At 39.1% G+C, this 24,372-nt stretch overlaps 1 protein-coding gene across 3 annotated transcripts in view; it reads left to right on the plus strand.

Moving 5' to 3' along the window:
• Positions 1 to 489: 489 nt before the first annotated feature.
• ptpn6 (protein tyrosine phosphatase non-receptor type 6) overlaps positions 490 to 24,372 on the plus strand; it is a 37,871-nt gene continuing 13,988 nt past the window's right edge. The window contains exons 1-6 of one of the 3 annotated variants that reach the window (XM_072679926.1): positions 490 to 650; positions 805 to 913; positions 1,716 to 1,739; positions 2,204 to 2,326; positions 7,824 to 8,018; positions 20,906 to 21,086. In XM_072679926.1, coding sequence (XP_072536027.1) covers positions 1,732 to 1,739; positions 2,204 to 2,326; positions 7,824 to 8,018; positions 20,906 to 21,086 — 507 coding nt within the window. In that variant the 5' untranslated portion in view covers positions 490 to 650; positions 805 to 913; positions 1,716 to 1,731. Of the gene's footprint in view, positions 914 to 1,368; positions 1,437 to 1,715; positions 1,740 to 2,203; positions 2,327 to 7,823; positions 8,019 to 20,905; positions 21,087 to 24,372 lie in introns of those variants that run through there. The other 2 variants (XM_072679927.1, XM_072679928.1) reach the window with 2 other exon arrangements.

The raw sequence follows: 24,372 nt of genomic DNA on the forward strand, positions 1-24,372 counted from the left end.
AAAAACATCCAGGAAACAGCAGTTCTGCAGGTGTCATTCTCAGCACTGCAGTGACACTGACATAGTGTTGCGCTGGTACGAGTGGAGTAGACACAGCAGTGCTGCTGACCATGTGCTCTGAATGGTCCTTACCATCAAAGAACAGGGTGAAAGGGGGTGATCATAATATTCTGATACCATATATATATATATATATATATATATGATTGTGTTACCTGTGATGCAGGTGTCTCACATTTGTCTCTCTTGCACCACTTTGCATGATGGGAAATGAAGTCTTGCAGCCTTGTGTAATGTCATAGAGGTAAGAGTGGAAAACACACTGCAACACAACATGTACTCACACTGCATGTAGTAATACCTTGCTCAAGACTGTGTGTGTGTGTGCATGTGTGTGTGCACGTGTGTGTTTTCTGTCACTCTTACTGCCTGCTGTAGAGCAACAGGAATAAGGAAGTGTAAATTGCTGTTGAACTTTGTGTGCTGCAGTGGACGAGTTACGCGACAGCCGGCACAGCACGAGCACGCAGACTGACAAACGAGCGCGAGAGCTAGAGTGGGATGGAGAGAGACTAACAGAGAAGGACAGTGAGAGATACAATAAGAGAGCAAGAGCAGCAGGCGGTGGCACCTGGGTTCTCTGACTGAGGGTAATGGGTTGCACACATGTTCGGTGTCTCTCTTAGTTTCTCTCTCTCGACCCTCAGAATCTGTTTCTCTTCCTCTGGTTCTCCCCTGTCCCTTGGTTCCTCTAGCGCTCATTGCTTATTTAGCACTGATTCATTTATTTATTTTTATTAAAAGGAATAGAAGGACAAATGTGAGCGGAAGGAGCAGGAACACAGAAAAGGAAACAGAAGAGCAGAACATACAAGACTTCAAAGATCATTCATCATCAACAAACAAAGACAAGGTTGGAGAACATGCTGTGCTCTCTTTTTATCTTCCTTTCTCTCTCTCTTTCTCTCTCTCTCTCTCTCTCATTACAACACAAAGGTCATGGTCTCAGTGCTCTGTGAATATCTGACAGCCGGCTGCCGTGTCTTCCTGACTCGTCACCTCACCGACCTGTAGTGCACAAAGTGGTCAATGCAGAGAGGTTAAGGTGTTTGACGTTCCTCTGCTGTGTCTGTGCTCACCCCGTCCTTGCTATTGCTTTCACTGTTTTGCAAAAAAAATTACAGCCACAAAAAGGAAGGAAGGCGCTTGTGTGTGACAGAGCACGAGAGAAAGACAGAGAGAGATAGAGAAAGAGAGAGAGAGAGAGAGAGAGAGAGAGAGAGAAGTAGAGAAGGGGGGCGGGCCATCAAGCTTGAGGTATTATATAGACTGGGCGATCGACAGTCGTATGTTGTCAGAGAGCTGAATAGAGTAAGTGTGTTTATATTTGGCCTGCGGGAGAGAGAGTGGGCGGAGGGCCGAGAGAGAAGCTGGTGGTGCGTAAAGTCTGAGGGATGCTGTAGAGAGTGGCTATTTGCAGCGAGAGATAGTCGTACAGATAGGAAGGCTGTGTTTTTTTTGTTTGTTTGTTTATTTAATTGTCTGTCTCTCTCTCTCTCTCTCTCTCTCTCTCTCTCTCTTATATTAACTCTTTTTCACTGTGATATTCAGCCAGAGTGAGAAATGGACAATGTGTTGGGTTTGGATGTGTTTGTTTGTTTGTTTATGAGCGAAAGTAACCAAAAGATTTCCCTTCTTTTCTGTTGGTTTGGCAGATTGTGAAGGCGAATCATGGTTCGGTAAGTTGTGGCTTTCTCTCTCGTGCTCTCTCTCTCCCTCCCTTTCTGTCTTTCTCTCTCCCTTCTTCATGTTCCTGTTTTCAGTTGTGCTTCTGTCACACGCTGTTCACCGCAGCAGATGATTGCTATTGTGCAATTCTCCTTTTTTAAAGGTAGCTAAAGTTTGTGTGTGTGTGAGAGGGAGTGTCTGGGTTCCCCCAGGGAGATGGACAGGTGTCTTCATGCATGCAACATGAATGTGTTTATAGTTGTGTGTGTGTGAAGAGGGGACAGTCACATCACGTCCACTCCAGCACACCAGTAAGGCCTTCAGATTTACTTTCTTACCCCAGACTCTCACCTGTGCCTCGGCACTGGAGAGAATGCCCTTCAAGTATGGGGAAGATCGTCTGAAAGATCAGACTCATGTTAGACGTGTCAGATTTGAAAGTGTGTGTGTGTATATGTGTGTGTCTGTGTTTCAGGTGGTTCCATAGAGATCTGTCTGGTGTGGAAGCGGAGTCGCTTCTAAAGAGCCGTGGATTTCATGGCAGCTTTTTGGCCAGACCCAGCAAGAAGAACGTGGGGGATTTCTCCTTATCTGTCAGGTGACACACCCTTCTTGAGATCCTAGTGGGTATAGCTGGACCAGGTCTGAGCGTGGGCTTGTGTTTCTGTGCTGTGTTTTTTTTTGGGGGGGGGGGCTCCATGATTGCTGTTTTGAAATGGGCATGGTATATTTTCTGATGGGCCGAATACGAATTTCAGTCCTGAAGGTGGTGGCTGGCAAGCATGTACACTGCAGGTTCACTCTGCGCACATGACAGAACTCTTTACTTGCTTTGCACACATGAGCAATAATGGCCAGCATAGTATTTTAATATACCGGTGATTTATGGCTTCAGTTTCGGTAGGCTGGTTGATAACTGTCCTGTGTTCAGATTTGACCTGTGGTTTCTGTAATCTAATCCTATATATTGTGCTTGCCCTAATGGTGAGCTTCAAACAAGCATTATTAGCTGAGAGAACCACTACTTATTCAGTATTCTTTAAATGCATAGACTTCTCATACTAGTGTGATGATACACTCCTAGTTGCCAGGTGTTTGACAGTGAAGGCATTAAACTGTAGCTAGGTGCTTGACAGTGTTGAAGGCTGTAAACTGCAGCAAAGTGTTTGAGACTAAAGGCTGTAAACTGTAGCTAGGTGTTTGAGGGTGAAGGCTGTAAACTGTAGGAAGGTGCTTGATAGTGAATGCTGTAAACTGTAGTTAGGTGCTTGAGGGTGAATGCTGTAAACTGTAGGAAGGTGTTTGAGAGTAAAAGCTGTAAACTTTAGGAAGGTGTTTGAGGGTGAAGGCTGTAAGCTGTAGGAAGATGTTTGAGGGTGAAGGCTGAAAACTGTAGAAAGGTGTTTGACAGTGTTGAAGGTTGTAAGCTGTAGCTAGGTGTTTGAGAGTAAAGGCCCTAAACTGTAGGAAGGTGTTTGACAATGTTGAAGGCTGTAAACTGTGGCCAAGTGTTTGAGACTAAAGGCTGTAAACTGTAGCTAGGTGTTTGACAGTGTTGAAGACTGTAAACTGCAGCAAAGTGTTTGAGACTAAAGGCTGTAAACTGTAGCTAGGTGTTTGACAGTGTTGAAGGCTGTAAGCTGTAGCTAGGTGTTTGAGACTAAAGACTGTAAACTGTAGCTAGGTGTTTGAGACTAAAGACTGTAAACTGTAGCTAGGTGTTTGACAGTGTTGAAGGCTGTAAGCTGTAGCTAGGTGTTTGAGACTAAAGACTGTAAACTGTAGCTAGGTGTTTGAGAGTAAAGGCTGTAAACTGTAGGAAGGTGTTTGACAATGTTGAAGGCTGTAAACTGTAGCCAAGTGTTTGAGACTAAAGGCTGTAAACTGTAGCTAGGTGTTTGACAGTGTTGAAGACTGTAAACTGCAGCAAAGTGTTTGAGACTAAAGGCTGTAAACTGTAGCTAGGTGTTTGACAGTGTTGAAGGTTGTAAGCTGTAGCTAGGTGTTTGAGAGTAAAGGCTGTAAACTGTAGGAAGGTGTTTGATAGTGTTGAAGGCTGTAAACTGCAGCAAAGTGTTTGAGACTAAAGGCTGTAAACTGTAGCTAGGTGTTTGACAGTGTTAAAGGCTGTAAACTGTAGGAAGGTGTTTGAGACTAAAGGCTGTAAACTGTAGCTAGGTGTTTGACAGTGTTGAAGGCTGTAAGCTGTAGCTAGGTGTTTGAGACTAAAGGCTGTAAACTGTAGCTAGGTGTTTGAGAGTAAAGGCTGTAAACTGTAGGAAGGTGTTTGACAGGGTTGAAGGCTGTAAGCTGTAGCTAGGTGTTTGAGACTAAAGGCTGTAAACTGTAGCTAGGCGTTTGACAATGTTGAAGGCTGTAAACTGTAGCTAGGTGTTTGAGAGTAAAGGCTGTAAACTGTCCCTAGGTGTTTGAGAGTAAAGGCTGTAAACTGTAGGAAGGTGTTTGAGGGTGAAGGCTGTAAACTGTAGGAAGGTGTTTGAGGGTGAAGGCTGTAAAAGTGTTTGGAGTGATGGCTATAAACTGAAGCTAGGTTTTAAGAGGAAGTTGGAAGTAAATAGTACCTACAGACCCGCCAGCTTGGAACGAAATTCCGGTCGGTCCAGCCCTGAATGGGCTGAGAGGGTAAGGTGGGATACTCTTCTTAACTCCATGAGAAGGCTCATGGCTGCCGTATTTCAACCGAGATGCAGCTGTTGTCAAATTCATCCACAGGTTCCTTTAGTGGAAGTAATGTTTAAAATGCTTGAAACATGGCAAGAGTGGTGTGAGAGTGTGTTGGAGGCTGAGCTAGGTGTTTGAGAGTTGGATTAAGAGAGCTCCTTATTTGAGTATTTAGTTCATTTATTCAGTAGAATTTAGGGGGCAGTGGTGGCTCAGCAGTTTGAGCCCCAGGCTATTGATGACAGGGTTGTGGGTTCAGTACCTGGGCCTGGCAAACTGCGACCGTTGGGCGCCGCAGCAGTGGCTGCCCACCGCTCTGGGCATGTGTGCTCACAGTCACTATGTGTGTTTCCTTGCTGTGTATGTGTGTACACTGCACAGATTGGTTAAAGGCGGAACACTGTGTCTTGTCTTGTCTGTAGTGTAATGTCTATAGTGTAGTGGCTGACAACACTGCCTACTGTACCTATGAGAGTCCTTGGGCAGTACTCCTAACTCTACAGTGGCCTATCTGTAACATAACTCTGGCCATCTGCCTGATATGTAAATGTAAGTTGATATTGAATGTAAATTTGAGCATTCATTTCAGGTGGCCCAGTGATAAAAACGGACATACCGTTGGGACCAGTCATATCACCTCCACTGAGTGACAGTTGTCTTCAGTGCTGTTTCGTCTGTACCACAAAATGCCCTTTTGGTAACTAGATTCCTAACCGACAGCTTTCCAGCAGCTGGCCTTCTGCAGGTGCTGAATTGTGGGAAGCAGTTTGTTTCACTGTGGTTAGGAGAAGTTTCCTTTTTTTCTTGCGTGTGTTAATGTCTTTATTGCAGTGTTCAAAAAGGGTTCCCTAATCTCTGTTTGAATCTGTATTATTACAATGTATAAATCCCTAGCACTAGAACACAGTTATAGGCAACACAACGTGTGAATCTTGCGAGCCAGTGGTCCTCGTCCAACAGCCAAGTAATTGATATTTTCATTTAAAAGTCAATAATCTAGCTTTGCGTTTTCAAACTTCTTAGTGGTCTACTACAAATATTAGGCAAGCAATTTATATATTAGTACCATTAGGGAAGAAAATTCTGAATAAATACAATAATCATTGGTTGCCAATCAGCAGTTGCTTTTAAACTATTCAGTTGGTTAATACTGTAACTATATGTGGTTAACAAAAGTTGGTATTTATGGTCAAAATTAATTTAAAAAAACAATTTACATATATTTGCATACTGCTGAGTTAAACAGGTTTGTATAATGACATAATCTGGTGCTAATTACATACAACAAAGTGCTTTATGGGTATCGAATGTCTGCTGGGATTAAAACTTTATTTTAAAAACGTTTCAGTGATTCAGTTTGGGATTATAATAATACTAAATACTAAATATTCTTCATTTTTAGAGACTGCAGCAAAATCTTATTAAAATCAATTCAGATCTAAGCTGGCTCTAAAACTGCTTTCAAAATGTCTTCAAAAAACGATAACACAAAACATATTTCATGCCATTTTTATTTTATTTTATTTTATTATTGTTATTTATAGCTGCATTATTTATAGCTTTTTGTGTCACAAACAGGGTGGGGTTGGAGGCTGACTGAGACGAAACATGTTTATTAATGTTTACTCAGAAATAACACATAAATCAGCATGGGAGCCTTTGAGCTGAGCTTTAGAATCAGTTGAAAAGTCAATTTGGTTTCTGTCCTTGTGATATATGTGGATAAAGATTCACCGCTGGCCTGTGGCTGTCTCTACTGTTGTCAGGCTCTGGAACGGCCCAATCCTGACATGTGTTAGACCGGTTAGCTGTGTTTAATGCCCATTGGCTAATGCAGCTAACAAGTATTGTCCAGGTCCAAGTTAACATTGAGTAAACTGGGAATCCAAATTGTCACATTGTAACTACATTATTAAGTTGTTAAACAGTAAAAAAAAAGAGACATCTGTCATGTCTTAGCTGATCAACTACATTTGAAGTAGGAGGAATTATTTCACTCAAATTAGTCGGCCAGTATCGGTACTAAAGCAATTTTTCCACATCGGTTTCATACCGGTGGGGGTTTGTTCCTGTGTGTTTATGCTCATAACTGTAGCTCAGTGTTGTTCTTGTATGTTCAAATGTGGTCCTGCTTAGTGTACATCAATCCTATTGAAATCCTAACTAGACATTTGAAAAGAACATAAATCAATACAAATCCAGATCCCCCAAAAGGCTTTATGGTTATTTTACACCTTTTACACAATCATAAAATTGCTTGCAGTATGGGAGCTCAGCATTGAGGTGTTAGAATCTCACACATGTGAATGTGTTAATGTGGTTCCTAAATAAGCAGCAGTTGTGTTAGAATGTAGAGAAAGGTCTCAGCTTTCTGCTTTAGTTGTTTCTAGATGAGTACAGAATGTTTCGGGTGGCCGCCAACCAAACGGTACTTCTGGTTGTCTGCCCTGTTTTTTTGGGGTTTTTTTAGACTGCATCCTACTAGCATACCATATTTTAGTTTTCGAAAAAGAAGAAACTGGGGGCACATGTTAAAAACATGTGGCTGGGGGCCTTTAAGTAGGCCTACATTTTAGCACAGTGCCAGTGTGTATGTGAGGGTAGGGCGGAGTTATATATGATACTTGATAATGTTAATAAACATTAATACATAAACATTCACTTATTTATCAGAAGTAATATATAGCCTAAATGTCTCTCATGTCTTTCATTTCAACTTATGTGTCTTAAAATAAAATAAAGCAATTAGTTTCATTACCTTTTATACAACACATGAATATTTTTTTCAGGCCAATGTAAAAAAGAGTAATAAATACAATGATAAACTAAAAAGTTGAATAAAGTCAAACTGATTTGTGTTTATTTACATGGGTTTAGTGTTTAGAAATGTATAGGCTGTGGTGAGAAGCCGTTGGACGAATGGTTGATTTGTAGATGAAAATACACGTAGACCAACAGTGACGATGAGAAGGAGGGAAGAGAAGGAGAAGACATGTTCAAAGCTGTAAAAATCCACACACAGAATGAGCGGCGACTGTAGAAGTAGAAGAACAGTAGAAGAACACTGACGTGAAAGTCAGTGCGAAATCCGGACATTTTACACCCTTTAGAAATCCCAACCAGACACACTCTCACACACAGACAACACATCATCTGCTTTTTCTGTGTGATCTGGACTCATTTGCATATTTTAATGGACAGGACAGGACAGGAGTGTATTAATGAATGGAAGCTGAATACTACTTGCTTTTGTGAATGGACGTGGTGTCTCACTGCAGCAGTTTAAAGGTTTGCAGTGGCACGAGAGGCTACTGTTAAGGCTACTGTAATTTACTGGGCTATATTCAGTGTTCCTTTAAACCATTATAGCTTCAAGCTAACTCCATCTCTCTTTTTTTCTCTCTGTCTCTTAGAGTTGGGGACATGGTGACACACATCAGGATCCAGAACACAGGAGATTACTATGATCTGTATGGCGGGGAGAAGTTTGCTACTTTGTCAGAGCTGGTGGAGTACTACACAGGAAACCACGGTGTGCTGCAGGATAAAGATGGCACTGTCATCGAGCTGAAATACCCCTTCAATTCCTCTGACCCCACCACAGAGAGGTGAGTACACACCCATAGCCCTCTGTACCTGCATTAACGTCCTACTGCAGCTGTCTGAAGCCTTCAGAGGTGTCAGTGAAGGCCTTCATGTTTCGAGCATCTTATTCCCCTAATATTTTAGCAAGGAGAGGGCACTGAGGTAAAAAGACATTTGGACAGTTGCTCAGCCAAACAGCCACATGCACATGCACTAATAGACCACGGTTGGACTCAGGGAGTCAGTACTGGTTATTAAATGTAAACTCAGTTCAGTGAACTTGGCTAAGTTGCAGAAATCGACAGTCACGGCAAAAGCTTGCTTCTAATCTTATCTGTGTAGTTCCTCACCCCAGACCTCATTGAAACAAGCAGAGAAGTTCAGCAGATTCTGAACTTTCCATTTTACCAAGTTTGCCAGTTTATTATTGATTGACTTCAGAGCAAATGGAAAAAGTCAGTAGTGCAGACACCAGTGTTTTAATGGTTTTAAATACGTGAGCTTATTCATTTGTCTATTTGCAGTAACTGGTAATATTAAGCATATTAATTATATTATTTAAATTTTGCATTTGTGTTTGCAAGAACTGCAAAACAACAGAAAAAAAGATCCATTGATCAAAAAAACCTTCATTATTTAGGGGAAAGCTTTTCATGCTGAAAAAGACTCTTGGATGAACATTAAGCTGAGTGCTGTGAAATTCACCCAGAGTCTTAGTAAATAATTGTTTTATGTAAACAGTAACAGTGAAAACTGCTTTGAAATGTTTAAAAGAATCCAGGTTGTCTTCAGACTTCACATTTCACATCTGTCACTTCGTAGTGGTCAAAGTTGTTTTTGGTTTTCTGAATTGGCCTTTATACCTGATGACCTGGTTTATGGGAGTGCGACCTAACCGCAACCTAACGCAGGGTAAAATTTAACATTGATATTTCATAAAGTTAACAACAACATCTTTTGAATTTTGGGTTTCATCCTGAAGTAACATTTATAATTGTATACATTTATTTTTACTGAGGGCTGCGGCATAGCCTCATTTCGAGCATATAGATAACCCCCAGAGACAGCTAACCAGACTACAGTGCAGCTTTCACATGGTGGGTTTCATTTAAACACGGTGTTAGAGCTAAACCTCCTCAAATAAAAAATTAAAGAAGTCCATATGCCCTCATATAAATTTTCTTCCTCTTACGCATTAGAGGGTAATTAAGCACAATAAAGATAAGATAAGATAAGATAAGATAGTCCTTTATTAGTCCCGCAGTGGGGAAATTCACAGTGTAACAGCAGAAAGGGATAGCAGGACACTCAGTTACAAAAATTTAGATAAATAAATAATTTACACTATATACACACAATATAGATAAGAATTAAAAAAGCAATAAACAATATTATTTACAGTAAAAGACTCTTAATTGCACATGGGGGTGGGATATTGCACATAAAATGTTCTCGTGCTGATATTTGCTGTTCCGCTGTTTAAAATAAATGTGCCACTTTGGACGCAGTCTCTTTACAGAAATTATATTTTGATATATTTACAACATGTTTGGTTTAAGCAATAAACAAGTGCATTGCACCGATATTGCAGCAACAGTTACAGCTATCCCCTCCACCTGTTACATTTAAACCTGCCCCGCCTACAGGTATAAACAGCAGGTGCTGGAAGCCAAGTAAAAAAATTTATTTGTAGTTGTTGAAGCGTTTACTCCTAAAAATAATGCTGCTTCAAAAGGTTCTTTAGCTGATGCCATAGAAGCAGCATTTTACATCAAGTGAAGGTTATTAAGACCTTTGAAGAGTTCTTCACTCTGGATAAGAGCGTCAGCCCAATGCTGTAAATGTAAATGTTTTGTTTGACTGCTTTGCCCCGTTCATGTAATTCCTCATTGCTATGCAAACTTCTGAATGGTTATTGTTTCTCGAATGTAGCAGTATTTTCTCTGTAATTTCTTTTATTGCTTGACCTTATAACAAGGCAGACTATAAATAAAAATAGAAATGCAATTAAGCTGCGTATGGAGTTAAATCTGTAGACATCATTATTTTTGAATAGTATATCTAAATGAAATACTTGATGAATGAATTCATACGTTATTTCTGAGAGTGTGTTGGAAAGTTGATGAGATGGTGTGATTGACTACTATGGCATCTGAGTCATCCTTGTTACCTGGTGAGAATCTTGAGCCCCATGGCCATCCATGTTTGGACACTGCCACGGTGTAAAATTACTACTGACTGCTGCTTCATGCTGATGATGCGCTGCTGTGTCCCATGGCGGTAAATTTGGCATGTTAATCTAATCAGGGGGTTGTGGTGAGCTGACGTGAGGCCAACACGTAATGGAATATTATCTTAAACGCAGGTTTTGGGTCAGGGCTGTTAGAACATGCACAGCACAGCAAAAACAGGATACAGCACATCACACCCCACCAGCTAACGCTGGAAAAATGATTCAAATCATCTGCGGTTGTGCGGAATGCTAAATACGCACATGTTCAGTGACAGCGCAGGTGCATGGTAATATCAGCTGACCGAGAATAAAAATCCCACTAAATATTTACGGACCGCTGCCACAGAGGTTCAGGTTAGACAGAATTAGACGTTAGTGTGTGCATAAATATTTATTTTTATATATATATATATATATATATATATATATATATATATATATATATACACACACATTATGTCATGTAATGACATTATCCCAGCTATATACAATCTGCCAGACTTTTGTTTGATGTCCAAGGTTTACATCCTTTTTGCATGAGGCTGTTATCAAGCAATGACACGATCAGTTTAGCACTAAAAACAATATAGACAATACTGTACTCTGCAAACGTTTTAGGCACCTGTGAAAGATTTGGATGTATCTGGGCGGAAAGTGTTTGTTATCTCAGTAAAACAACAATCGCATAATAAATACCTATAGTATTGATACAGAAAGTGGGGGTTTTCCTCATGAGAGTCTAGTATTGTTTAAAGCTACTGTCCAACACCTGGTTTGGTAAATCAGTGCTTTCATCTGCTGGCTTAGGGCGTCCAGGAGACGTCTGGAACCACGTTCTTCAAACTAGCTCACATGAGATCCACTGCTTTCTTTTAAAATTTGTGTTACTTATTACTGTACTGTATGTTTATTTGAATCTGCTCTAATGTTATCCAGTATTTCTATAAACTAAAGTGCTGTTATTGCTGAGTTTAATGGTTTTGTATGGTTTTTAATGTGTTTAGGTGCCTAAAAACTGTACAGTGTGAGTATGATGCTGAGTTCATGACAACTGTAAATTGTCGAAATGCAATTGTATTAAGTGAAAAATTCTAAATGTAATTTTTAATAATGTCAGTGGATTTATTTTTTTGATGACATCTGTGTTTAAAGACATTGACACCAGCACCAGGGTCTTCCGAGGGATACCCTCAGTGGGCATCATGTTCAGGGTAGTACACCCTTGTTCCTCTTGACAGCAGTATGAAATAATAGCACTGCAATCTTGACTGAGAGCTGTTACCATTCTGATAAAAACTCCTATCAAATTAAAGCATCACATAAAGTAATTACAATGTAACAGTGTAGTGAAGGCTTGGTGAAAGCTTGTGAAACCAGTGCTGCTCTGCATATTTAAGAACTAACTGGTGAAACCACAACTTATATGACTAGAATCTACAACTACATATATAGCAACTATATAACTAGCAACCCATAGAAGCAGCAACCATGGTTAACCATGTGTATGCAATCAAACAAAGTTACGTTAAGAAAGAGTAATGCAGAACCCAAGAGTGACTCACAGGTATGCACTACAAACACTATATGGACAAAAGTATTAGGACATCGACTGCTCTATTGGCGATACTTCGCTATAGGGATTAGACAAGACGATGTGTCAGAATTTCATGTTGAGTGGACCAACAATGTTTTGGAAGTTGCCTTTTAGGGCTTGAACATTTTTAATTAAGTCCATCTGACTACTAAAAATAAAATAAGAAAAAGACATCAAATCAGTTTTTATTTATTAATAATTTTATTTTAATTTTGTAGGGACTTTATATAAAAATGTAATAAAATAAGATAAGATAATCCTTTATTAGTCGTACAGTGGGGAAATTCTTAATGTCACAGCAGCAAAGGGATAGCAAGACACTCAGATGCGAAAACGTAGATAAATTGGCACTACATATACACACAAGGTTTAAGTACAATTAATTATAATATTAAGGTTGATCTTGAAAATTCATTTGCAATGGAATTGATCATTAATGCTGGTAAAACTAACCAATTGATCAGTTGTCCTCAGAATTGGTTTGGTGGGATTGTTTGCAGTGGTTGTTTTGTGTTGTAGCAGCTGTCCCTCACATTTTCACTTTTTTCACACACACTCTAAACACACAACACATCAGTTTTGAGCTGGTAGAATAAACATGATGCATCCTTTTGTTTAACACTGTTTTTATCATAATTTTTAAGAAAGCAATTTGTTATGCAGACCAGAAAAAAAAAAAAAAATAAATAAAAAATAAATATATATATATATATATATATATATATATATATATATATATATATATATATGGCTGTGTGAAAGTTCTTCACTGATATCCCGCTAGTCTCTGTTGTCTGTGCTGAAGTGCTGGTCAACGGTCAACACTAACTGCCAGTTTCCCAGTTACACACTCTGTGAATCCTGGGAAGGGATGACTGTGTCACAATGTATTTAAGTTGTGATCTCCGGATGATGGAGCTAACGCTTATATGGCTGTGGCATTAGCATGGGTGCCAGAGAAAAAATTGAGGGAGCTGTAGCTGCCCCTAGGACAGCCATTGCATAAATTAATGCATTAATAAAACAAACAGATTATTTTTAGGCTAAACAAGTGACCTGCTTTGTCCGGGCGTGGCATGCACTGAACTTTTGACCTTACTTTCACGTCCTGTTAGCCAGAGTGCACTTGTATTTGTAAATTAACATAAGCAACGCATTAGAGAGGACATGAATGGATCGTTTTTTTACCTAATAAACGTCCACGTGTCGAGTCCCGAAGTAAACAAGAGTGATGGAGAACCTAATATGGCTACATGTGATATTAATGTGCTCATTAAGGTGCAGACATGACGCTAGTAGCCTTTGCACACCACCACACACACGCGTTGCTTGGTTAGGAAGATGTGCATGATTTTTTTTCTATTGCCTATTACAAATGTAATGCAGCTGGCGGTTGAGTCATCCATTCTCACTCCTTATAGCCTTTCCTCTGTGTGTGATGCTCATTCTATAACATTATGTCTATGGAAGGATATAATGTCAATTCATTGGTCAAAGTGTCACTAACTGAATGCATGAGTGTGTCTAAGTGTGTATAAGTCATGTCTGTTGCTTGCTGCTTGTGTGCAAGCCTTGGCCATAGTATAACTGTGTGAAATGTTATATTCAGAGGTGTGTGTACATAGGCTGGCTTGTGAATCTTACATCTCTATCCCATGAGCTTAATACCCTCACTCACCCTGTGTTTAACACAAAATGGCTTTGTAACTGTTGTGGAGCAGGTACTGTATATATGTGCATGTGTGTACGTGTGTTGGGGGTGTTAAAGTAAGAAAAAAAATGAAGGCTACCACATTGATGGGAAAGCCCAAATTTCAGAGCACCCTTGCTGAAATCTCAGAGGTGTAGAATCCAGTGTTCCAAAGGGCCATCAGTGTCCCCCACAAATAAAATACTGAAAACCATGTTTAAATTAATATCTGTAACACAGTAAAAATAGTTTATTATTAGTATCATATCACATATTTTTGGAGTGGGGTTTCGGTTGGGGTTTTCACACTCTGGGAATCCCGGGTAGGAATGATCATGGCATTACAAAGGATTGAACTTGCGATCTCCCAGTGATGAAGTTAACGCTAATATGACTGCCGCATTAGCATGGGTGGCTCCAGGAAGGGGCCTGGGGTGCTGGAGCTAACCTTAGGAAAGTCATAGCACTGTTCCGTACACTGTACTTGTAGGAAAGTAGTGGACAGTGTAGAGCTGTACTTGTGGGCAGTAGTGGACAGTGTAAAGCTGCACTTGTAGGCAGTAGTCGACTGTGTAGAACTGTACTTGTGGGCAGTAGTGGACAGTGTAGAGCTGTATTTGTGGGCAGTAGTGGACTGTAGAGCTGTACTTGTAAAGAAGTAGTGGACTGTAGAGCAGTGCTTGTAGGGCAGTAGTGGGCAGTGTAGAGCAGTACTTGTAGGTCAGTAGTGGGCAATGTAGAGCTGTACTTGTAGGGCAGTAATGAACAGTGTAGAGCAGTACTTGTAAAGAAGTAGTGGACTGTAGAGCAGTACTTGTAGTGCAGTAGTGGGCAGTGTAGAGCAGTACTTGTAGGGCAGTAGTGGACAGTGTAGGGCAGTACTTGTAGTGCAGTAGTGGGCAGTGTAGAGCAGTACTTGTAGGGCAGTAATGGGCAGTTTAGAGCAGTACTTGTAGGGCAGTAGCGGACTGTGTAGATCAGTACTTGTAGGGCAGTAATGGGCAGTTTAGATCAGTACTTGTAGGGCAGTAATGGGCAGTTTAGAGCAGTACTTGTAGGTCATTAGTGGGCAGTGTAGAGCAGTACTTGTAGTGCAGTAGTGGGCAGTGTAGATCAGTACTTGTAGGGCAGTAATGGGCAGTTTAGAGCAGTACTTGTAGAGAAGTAGTGGACTGTAGAGCAGTACTTGTAGGTCAGTAGTGGACTGTGTAGAGCAGTACTTGTAGGGCAGTAATGGGCAGTTTAGAGCAGTACTTGTAGAGAAGTAGTGGACTGTAGAGCAGTACTTGTAGGGCAGTAGTGGACAGGGTAGAGCAGTACTTGTAGAGAAGTAAAGGACCGTAGAGCTGTACTTGTAGGGCAGTAGTGGACAGTGTAGAGCTGTACTTGTAAATCAGTAGTGGACTGTGTAGAGCTGTACTTGTAGGGCAGTAATGGACAGTGTAGAGCTGTACTTGTAGGACAGTAGTGGACAGTGTAGAGCTGTACTTGTGGGGCAGTAGTGGACAGTGTAGAGCTGTACTTGTAGGGCAGTAGTGGCCTGTGTAGAGCAGTACTTGTAGGGCAGTAGTGGACAGTGTAGTCCTGTACTTGAAGAAAGTAGTGGACTGTGTAGAGCTGTACTTGTAGCCGAGTAGTGTACTGTGTAGAGCTGTGGCTGTAGAGCTGAAGTATTGGACAGCTTTTCCACCTCACCCTGACTGTATTTTGTGGTTTAATCTTTATTTTTCTGTTATTTCTCATTGTTTTTCCTTTTGCAGACATAAAATGGTATTTTCAAAACTTTAAGTTACATCAACTTCAGAGTTCTGAAAGGTATTATCAAAGTCAAAGTCAGCTTTATTGTCAAAACTTTAATATGTACAGGACATACACAGGATTGAAATTGTGTTACTCTCAGACCCATAGTGCAACAAAATAGACATTACATATTAAATAACACAAAGCAATAATATAAATAGTATAATGGTATTATACTAATTTGTAGCAATGTAGGAGTATAACTGTTTGTATAAATAAATAGATATAGGTCCCTGACATTGACATCAGAAATAAAGTATCATATGCAGCAGTGTATAAAGTGTATGAGTAAAGTATATGGATAGAGGTCCCTGGAATTATATAAAAACGTGACATATGCAGCAGATAAAAAATCTGGCTATGATCAGTGCAAATATAAACAGTAGTGCAAATTGGAGGTCATAGACTTATCCACTAACATTTATTCTTTGGTTCATTCTACATTCATGACGTGTTTTATTAGTATTGCATTTGCATTTTTCCATGGTCTCTCAATGCACCTTAAAGTAGTATTTTTTTTTTATTTTAGAAATATGTTTAATTACCAAAACACATATCAAACTATATTTGTGGGTTTTTAATCAAACCAGAGGATCTTGCTAAATGTGTTTGTTGATATATCTAAATATGAAGATTCAAAATGAATATTAGATTTGTTACTATTATTATTATTATTATTATTATTTGTAACAATAAGATCAATATTTGTTGGTTTATGTTAAACATGTGCACAAATGTGGTTTGCTTGATTGTAAATGGACTCTGTTTGTATCGTCCCTTTCTTCTAATAATGGAACATTGTTGTGACTGTGGAAAATAACTTGTATATTGATGAGAATCCGTGTATTATTAATAGAGCTACTATTAATATTCACTTTTTACCAGAAACCTGATTGCCATCGTGTTTGTCATGCTTCATTTATATCTTGTCTTTATTTAAAAACCTGTGTTGACAGTTTTTTTCAATAGTATATTATTATATATGATGTGTTTTCTATAATAGAAAAACATGTAGCAGAACATGATTTTTTTGAGAATGTAAATTGCATTTAAAAAAATCTTTAATGTTCAATTTTGAAATAATTTTGATAAACTGTGCGTGTTTATCTTTTATATGAAGTCTAAAGTAGAAGAATTAGAGGTGGTTTCAGACGGAGGTGCTTTTGGATGTTTGGTATAAAGAGATTAATTATTTATGCTAACTCAGTATTAGCACTTATGATATTATACAGCACCCCTATAACCCTATATAACTCTATTGTCAGTTTAGACATATTGATAGTCTGACTTTTAGCTGTAGCCAAAAGGTTAGAGAAGTGAGCTTGGAGCTGGAAGGTTGTTGTTCAGACTCTAGAATTGCCATCCATTTCTGACCATTGCTCTGGGTGTGTGTTCTTACTGCCCTGTTCAGTAGTGTGAGTCTGTGTGTGTGTGTGTGTGTTTGTGTGTTCATTGCGGCAGGTTGGGTAAATGCGGAGGTTGAATTCTGCTGTACTGCTGTGCAGTGCCGATTAGAAATGTGCCTAATCTTTATCTGACTGTTTTTTCCATTTTGTTTTTTTTTTCCCAAAAACTACACTTCTCGGTCAACGAGTGAGAAACTATATAAACTACAATATGCTTCAGTACTGCAGGTTCTTATGCGTTCACCCCTCAATTTCTCACTCCTGTCTCTACACATCTATCAATTGGTTGTTATTAAGTAATGTTTTAAAGTTAAAGTTGAAGGACAAGCCTTAGGTAATAACTAAATAAAAGGCCTAAGTTTAAAGGCTAAGTTTACTGAAAAGCAAATGTACACTAGTATGTGTGTTTTTCGTTAACACACACACACGCACACACTCACTCACACACACTTCCGTCCCTCAGTTGACTGTTTAACTTCCTCTTCTCCTCTGCGGTTGGAAACTTCAGTTTTGACATGTTTGCAAAGAGTGACCAGACCATCTAGTTGGTCTTCTCCAACTACCCTCTCTCGCTCTCTCTCTTTTAGTCACAGTGGGTGGTGGCTCATGTGTGAATAATGCTACACTATATGGACAAAAGTATTGGGATGCCTGCTCATGCATTGTTTCTATTTTAAAATCAGTGGTATTAAGGAGTGTACTGTCTCTGAGTAACTGTCTCTACTGCCCAAGGAAGGTTTTTTACTAGATTTTGGAGCATTGCTTTGGTGAGGATTTGATTGCATACAGCGACAACAGTGTAAGTGAGGTCCGGATGTTGGATGATCGCTATACCACATCATCTCCAACTCCCAGCTCATCCCAAAAGTATTGGATGGATGACCATCATTCCAGAAAACACAGTTCCACGGCTAAACAGCTCAGTGCTGCGAGGCGTTAATACCCCTCTAGGCCACATCTGACATTAGACATGGTCTCAATAGGTTCATGTTTATCTGCTCCAGAAAGTCTTCTATTCTACTACTATTACTGTTACTACTACTACTACTATTCTATTGGCAGTATTTCTCTAAAGGCACTAGGGAAGCTATGCATTTGCTCATCTATGTGGGCAATGGGTGTATATTAAAGTAGCTGAATGAATGCATTCCTTGGGTGGGGTGTCCACGAACATTTGGACAAACAGTGAACGTATTATGAGACTGCATGTTAGTTTGCAATCTAATACATGATCTAATGCGTATTGGCTGCTTCTGTAGTTACACAATATTATTCTGCTCATGGCCTTTATCTGCTCGTGTGCACGCTTTAAAAAAACAAACATAGTGTTGTTTAAATGTGTAGTAAGCATCTTGTAAGTTCCTGCAAATGTACACAGGTATGTATAAATTTTGGCAAGTTGATATATATAAGATATATGAATGTATCTATATGTATAGATAAGGGGTATACACTTTATTTTCTTTATCATGTGACTGAACAGTCATCAAAGCATTTCACTGGTAGTTGTGTACCCTGTATGCCTGTGTATGTAAACTTTGTTATATATACCTGATTTGAGAATAGAGTAAAACTACAAACCATTCATAACCATATTCCTAACCAACCAGTTCAGCTCAAACACAATAATAGTTTATAATAAACCGACAATTTACTACAGAAACACACAAAAAACTCCCTAAAAACTCTTCTTTATTATAAACATCTCATTTATCCCATCAGAGAATAAAAGTAAAGAAAAGGCTTTCCTCTTTTTCCTAACCTGGTCAAGGTTACCTCCTCCATCAGTAGGTGGAATATTCTGAATAGCATTATTACCAAGAAAATAAAATGTAGAAATGAACAAATAAAACAAATGTATATTCGTTAGAACAAATGTGTAAATATAAAGTGTGTATAAAATGTATCTCTCATCGTCAGATGTTGCTGGTTTTACAGTTTTTGTTTATACCAGACACCGTATTAGGCAGTACAAGCAACTGAAGCAAGTGTTTTAAACTCATATAAACCATTTAAAGTTACAATAAGTTAAAATAACGGCTCTTGTTACCATATAAAGTAATTTTAGGTTTCTTTGTAGAGGATTCGTTTACTTTATTTCACTAAAAAATGAAACAAACCTTTGAACACGAGGGCCGACATTTTTGCTGACAACAATATGTGTGTAATGTTCTGCACAGTCCTTTTTATTACTGCTGTCATTTGAATCAGACATTTTTGTCTGTCTGTCTGTCTGTCTGTCTGTCTGACTGTCTATTAATAGAGTGAGCTAAGCAAACGGGTGTAGATGTGAATAGATGAAGATGTGTCACGTCACTATTGTACAGTATGGCAGAGTAGTTGAACTCATGCATGAATAAAAAGATGAAATACAGTGACTATATCTGAAAAATGGTCAACTCTGCTTCTGCTTAATATACTTCTAAGCCTTCTAAGCGTGTTTCAGAGATGTTCAGGTTGTGGGCACCTTTATCACGACACTGCCTTCTAAGGCTCTGACTTATGTCAACATGGGTGGCAAGGCATTGAGGCAACTGTCTTCAGTTTTAGACACAGCCATAGTGTGTTTGTATTTATCGTTGCAGCAGGTAAAACTATTATTATTATTATTATTATTATTGTCCTTGCTCTACCACTGCTAATGATATAGCCCTTAGTTCTTTTTATGAGATATTATATGAATGGCCACTCTGAACAGTGCTTATAAGACAGCAAGCCCTTATAAGGCAATTCACCATTGCTTGCAGCCTGAAAGGGGCAGTTCGCCCAAAATCCACAAAGTTCATTTTTGTCTATGTAACACAAACACTTTTGGGTGAAATTTAGAGGCTTAGAAATAAAATAACTCTAATCTTAGATCTGGTTATGGAAAAGCTAGAAACCTTCGAACCTTAATGACCTGGTCTCAAAAGATGACCTGCACTAAAAATAGGTGCTGAAAGTGCTTCTTTTGAGCGGTTCCATAAAGAACCATGTTTGTCAAAGAGATGTGTGCTTGTGAAGAGCATTTAAATTGGTGAAGAAGATTTACTTGAAATGAAGATCTTTAGACCTTCAGAATATTCTTCATACACAGACACACACACACACACATTTCTATTACAAACATGATTCTTTGTGGAACCAAAAGTGTCTCAAAGAAGCGGGCAAGGTTGTGTGGAAGTGTGGAGACTATCATTTATATCTTTTAGAACATCATCATTTCAACAGTCTCGTCATGACGACTAAATTGAATGATTACTGCAACGCTCTTTAATGTAGCTCCTTAATAAACTGTTGCTGTAATGCAAAACCCTTGTATCTCTATAGGAGTTACTTTACAGGAAAAGAAAAAAACATTCTTAACATTTAACAAAAATCCATATATAGTGATTTTATGCCAAGTTATTTTGAAGCATTTCCATTGGTCCAGATGGGAATGTATGCAAATAATCCAATAAAAAATTTTTATTTGAATAATTCTACATTTGAAAAGGTTAAAAGGGGCAAATGCAGAGAATTTGAGGAGTCACCGAACTGGCTGGTTTTCATCATCTGAGAGCTTTGTGAAAAATGGCTATTTAGCAAGCGTATTGTGAGCTGTAGCGTTTCTTAAAGGGGAAGGGAAGGAGGAAGGGCACGCTAAAAATACTCTGCTGTCTCGAGCCGAGAAATCTTGTCATCAGAAAATTTTCCGACCGCAATACAGGAAACCGAGATGTAGAAACTGAGAACTGAACCTAAATTTAAGTAGCGCCCTCCAGTACACACGCACACTCGCGCACAGAGGGCTGCCATTGTACACACTGTAAACCATAAATGTTCAGCTCTATTTCAGCATTATCTGTGAAGAATGAAGTGACTGATCACTAATACCCGCTTGTGATTTGATTGAAGGAATTCTTAACATAAATACTGTAACTGCAGACAGTAAGGGGAAGCAAATCTACTCTCGTTTCACTGCCATTGTTAAACATATTGACATTGCTAAATTATCCCTCTAATGTTAAAATGTCTTGATTTTGAATCATAATATTTAAGGTATTATAATGGTGTAATTGTTGTTATTAGTAGTATTACAACTAGTACTGCTGCTGCTGCTACTACTACTACTACTAATAAATAATAAAGAATTGTATGGTTGTCTCAAGTACAGAAATGATATACAATAACTTTAATGCACTTTCAACCTGTCTGTGTGTCTGTAGGTGGTATCATGGTCACCTGTCTGGTCCCAATGCTGAGAAGCTTTTACGTGAGCGGGATGAGCCGGGAACATTTCTGGTGCGGGAGTCTCTCTCCAACCCTGGGGATTTCGTTCTGTCTGCACTTACAGACGAGATGGGCAACTCCGGCAAGAGGGTCTCACACATCAAGATCATGTGTGGTGTAAGTGTATGTTTGTGTGTTTTTGGACTGAATGTATAGTACTATACAAAAGTTTTAGACACCTGCAAAAATCATTTTTTAAAAGCAGTAAATGTTTATTAGCTCAGTAAAACACTGCTATTAAAATAAATACAAAATTCATACAAAAAGAAGTGATTTTACATCACTGTGTTCATTAAAACATCTCCGAAGCTCTTCTCATGAGCGTCTAGTATTATTTATGGTCAATGTCCAGCACCTGGTTTGGTAAATCAGTGCTTAATGATGTTAAATCAGGTGAGCTGCTGATGAATTTATCAAAGCCACGTGGGTGCTGGGCGCGTCCAAACTACATGCATGTTACTTCTAATGTTTATGTGCAGCTGTTCTAATGTAATCTAAAGATAAGCAGAAACATCTTATTGCTGAGATAAATGGTTTAAAATAATGTGCCTGAAATCTCTGCAAGCACTGTGTGTTTAAAAGACATTTCGATCTTCAGGCTTGTGCATGAAGGCTTCAAAAGTTCTGCCAACGTTTAAAAAGTAGAAGCTGAAACTAGATTTTGGGGTGGCGGAGGTGTCCTCTTCAGCCATTTTTATTCAATACCCTGCTTTTCCACCTCAGTCCCTATAGGTGGAGCACTTTTCTGGCTCTAGCAATTTACTGGCCAGAGACATACACATACACTGCTCATGCTGCGACTGTTGCTGACACTGATGTGCAAATGTACAAATGCAGCTTGTCTTATCCCTGTAGAGAAGTATTGCCAATAGAATTATTGGCACCATGGCCAGGTGTGGGCTAGAAGAGTATAAAGCCCCCCAGGATTGAGCTGTGGAGCAGTGGAACTGTGTTTTCTTTGGTGATGGTTGGGGCTCCATCCAGTACTTTGTGAGATGAGTTGGGGATTTGGGCATTAGGTGGGGTCGTGACCATCCAACATCCTGACCTCACTAACTCTGATATCGCTGAGTGCAATCAGATCCTCACAGCAGTGCTGCAAAATCAAATAGAACATCTTCTTTCGACAGTGGGAACAGTTACTCCTACAAAATCAGGATAAATTCTTTTTTTTAATACATCTGATTTCAGAAACAATAACAAGTGAGCAGGTGTCCCAAAACATTTGTCCATGTAGTGTACAAGAACTGTGTTCTTCCTCAGCCACTGGCCTGACCACTAGAGCGGAAGGTCAGACTCTTCTAGTGTCACCTTCTTCAACTGCAAGAGAAGACATTATTTGAATGTATATACAGTAGTTAAAAGTTTGGACACGCTTACTCATGAGTTTTTCTTAGTAGTTATGGTTATGGAGACATCAAGGCTATGAAGTAACACATATGAAATTATGCAGTTAACTCAAAACTAGAGTAGCCCCTCCTCAATATATTGTGATGCAGTTTTACACACCCCTGTCATTCTCTTGAGCTACTTTACAAGGAATCCAATGTATGGGGCGTTGTTTTGGCAGCTGAAATCTACTTTCTTTAAAGGAGTATTTTTTTGTATTTGTAGGGAAATAAATTCATATCTTGGCATCAACTTTGCTATTTTTTTATTTCAGTCATTTCAGCATATGCATTTGAATCCAGCAGGCTTTAAGATTATAAAACTCATAATCTCATTATAAACTCATAATGACACTTAGGGAGGCGTGTCCAAATGTTCGACTATTGGGATGGTTAAGTGTATTTATTTTTGGTCACTATATAAAAAAAAACATTTTTGTTTATATAAATAAGTCTCCAGGAAATACACAACACATTGTGGTGAACTCTGCAACTCTACTCTCACACACGGACGTGTGTGCGAACTTACCTATTCCGCTTGTTATTTTTAGGTTAGCTATGCTGCATTAGAGCTTAGATACACACGGCTTACATCATGTGTAAGCCTGTGTGTTTGAACCTGTGCTCTCTGAATGGTGGCCATTGTGTGGCAGCGGATTTCGGGCATGATGACTATGACGTGGGGTAAAGACGAGATCAGCTTAATATGCTGCTCTGAAGCTGATTGTTTCTTCTGTGTGTGTGTGTGTGTGTGTGTGTGTGTGTGTGTGTGTGTGTGCATATTAATTATTGTATGTGTATGTGTGTTTCCAGGGCAATATATACACATACATATATGTTTTTCTAAGTAACAGAAAAACCTATTTTTGTGAGGGTGAGATCACGAACAGGCTGTGGTCATTCTTTTTACATTCATGCTTTTATTTACAGTGCAGATGTTTAAGGCACCTGAGCGCTTTATATAAAATCTTTATCTCCGATCACATTACAGCAGATACAAGTAAACAAAGTAAAAGGAATATATATTTCTTAAACAATGCGTCTTGTGAGCTAGTTTGAAGAACAAAGCTTGGTTCCAGATTTCTCCTAGATGCCCTTATTCAGCTCATGGATTTGATAAATTCATCACCAGCTTACCTGATTTAACACCATTAAGCACTGATTTCCTCTAGGGGTTGGATGGTGACTATAAATAATACTAGACTCTCATGAGGAGAGCTTTGGAGATGTGTTTAATGAACACAGTGATGTTAAACTACTACTTTTGGTATTAATGTTATTTGTGTTTATTGTAATTTCAGTGTATTACTGAGCAAACTTAGATAAGGACATTACTGCATGTCATGTTTTTTGACATGATTGGACCCCCTGCTGAATAATGAATAACTTAATAGAGATGGTCTATACGAGTATTTTTTACACAAGTTGCCGTTTACAAGGATAGATGGGATGTTGTCACAGGGCTCTGGGTTAGTTACATGGCTTCGGCCCACGTGCTCTTTTGTTTGTTTGGACTGGTCACATCACTGCCCTGCAGTCTAAGCTCCTCCCCTGGTAGTGAAGACTAATATTCACATTTATATTTACATGCATGGCATTCAGCAGACACTCTAATCAAGAGAAGTGCTTTGCTCTTCACACTCTCATGAAAATGTGAATGGGCTAGTAAAAGGCACCTCAAGCTTAAATACTGCCAAATGCAAAAGTCTGTATGTATACCTAGAAACACTGTCACACATATTTGTCTTCCATTATTTACATTTACTGACTAAATGTGAATCTGGAATCTGGTTGTACATAACATCACAATTTCATGAAGAATGGAATATTTGGAATTCTCCTGGAAATCTTTACATTGTTTTCCATTGAAAGTTTAAAAGTTTTTTTTCTTATCCTCTAAAGTTGTCAATTAAGAGATACAAGGTTTTTGTTAATAGGTGCTAGATTCGTGCTGATGAAGTGTTCCTTAAGTGTCAGCATTTGAAGGCAGTAAGTGACCCAGGGGATGTGCCAGG

This window comes from Salminus brasiliensis, chromosome 5 (genome assembly GCF_030463535.1).
Source record: "Salminus brasiliensis chromosome 5, fSalBra1.hap2, whole genome shotgun sequence".
NCBI lineage: Eukaryota > Metazoa > Chordata > Actinopteri > Characiformes > Bryconidae > Salminus > Salminus brasiliensis.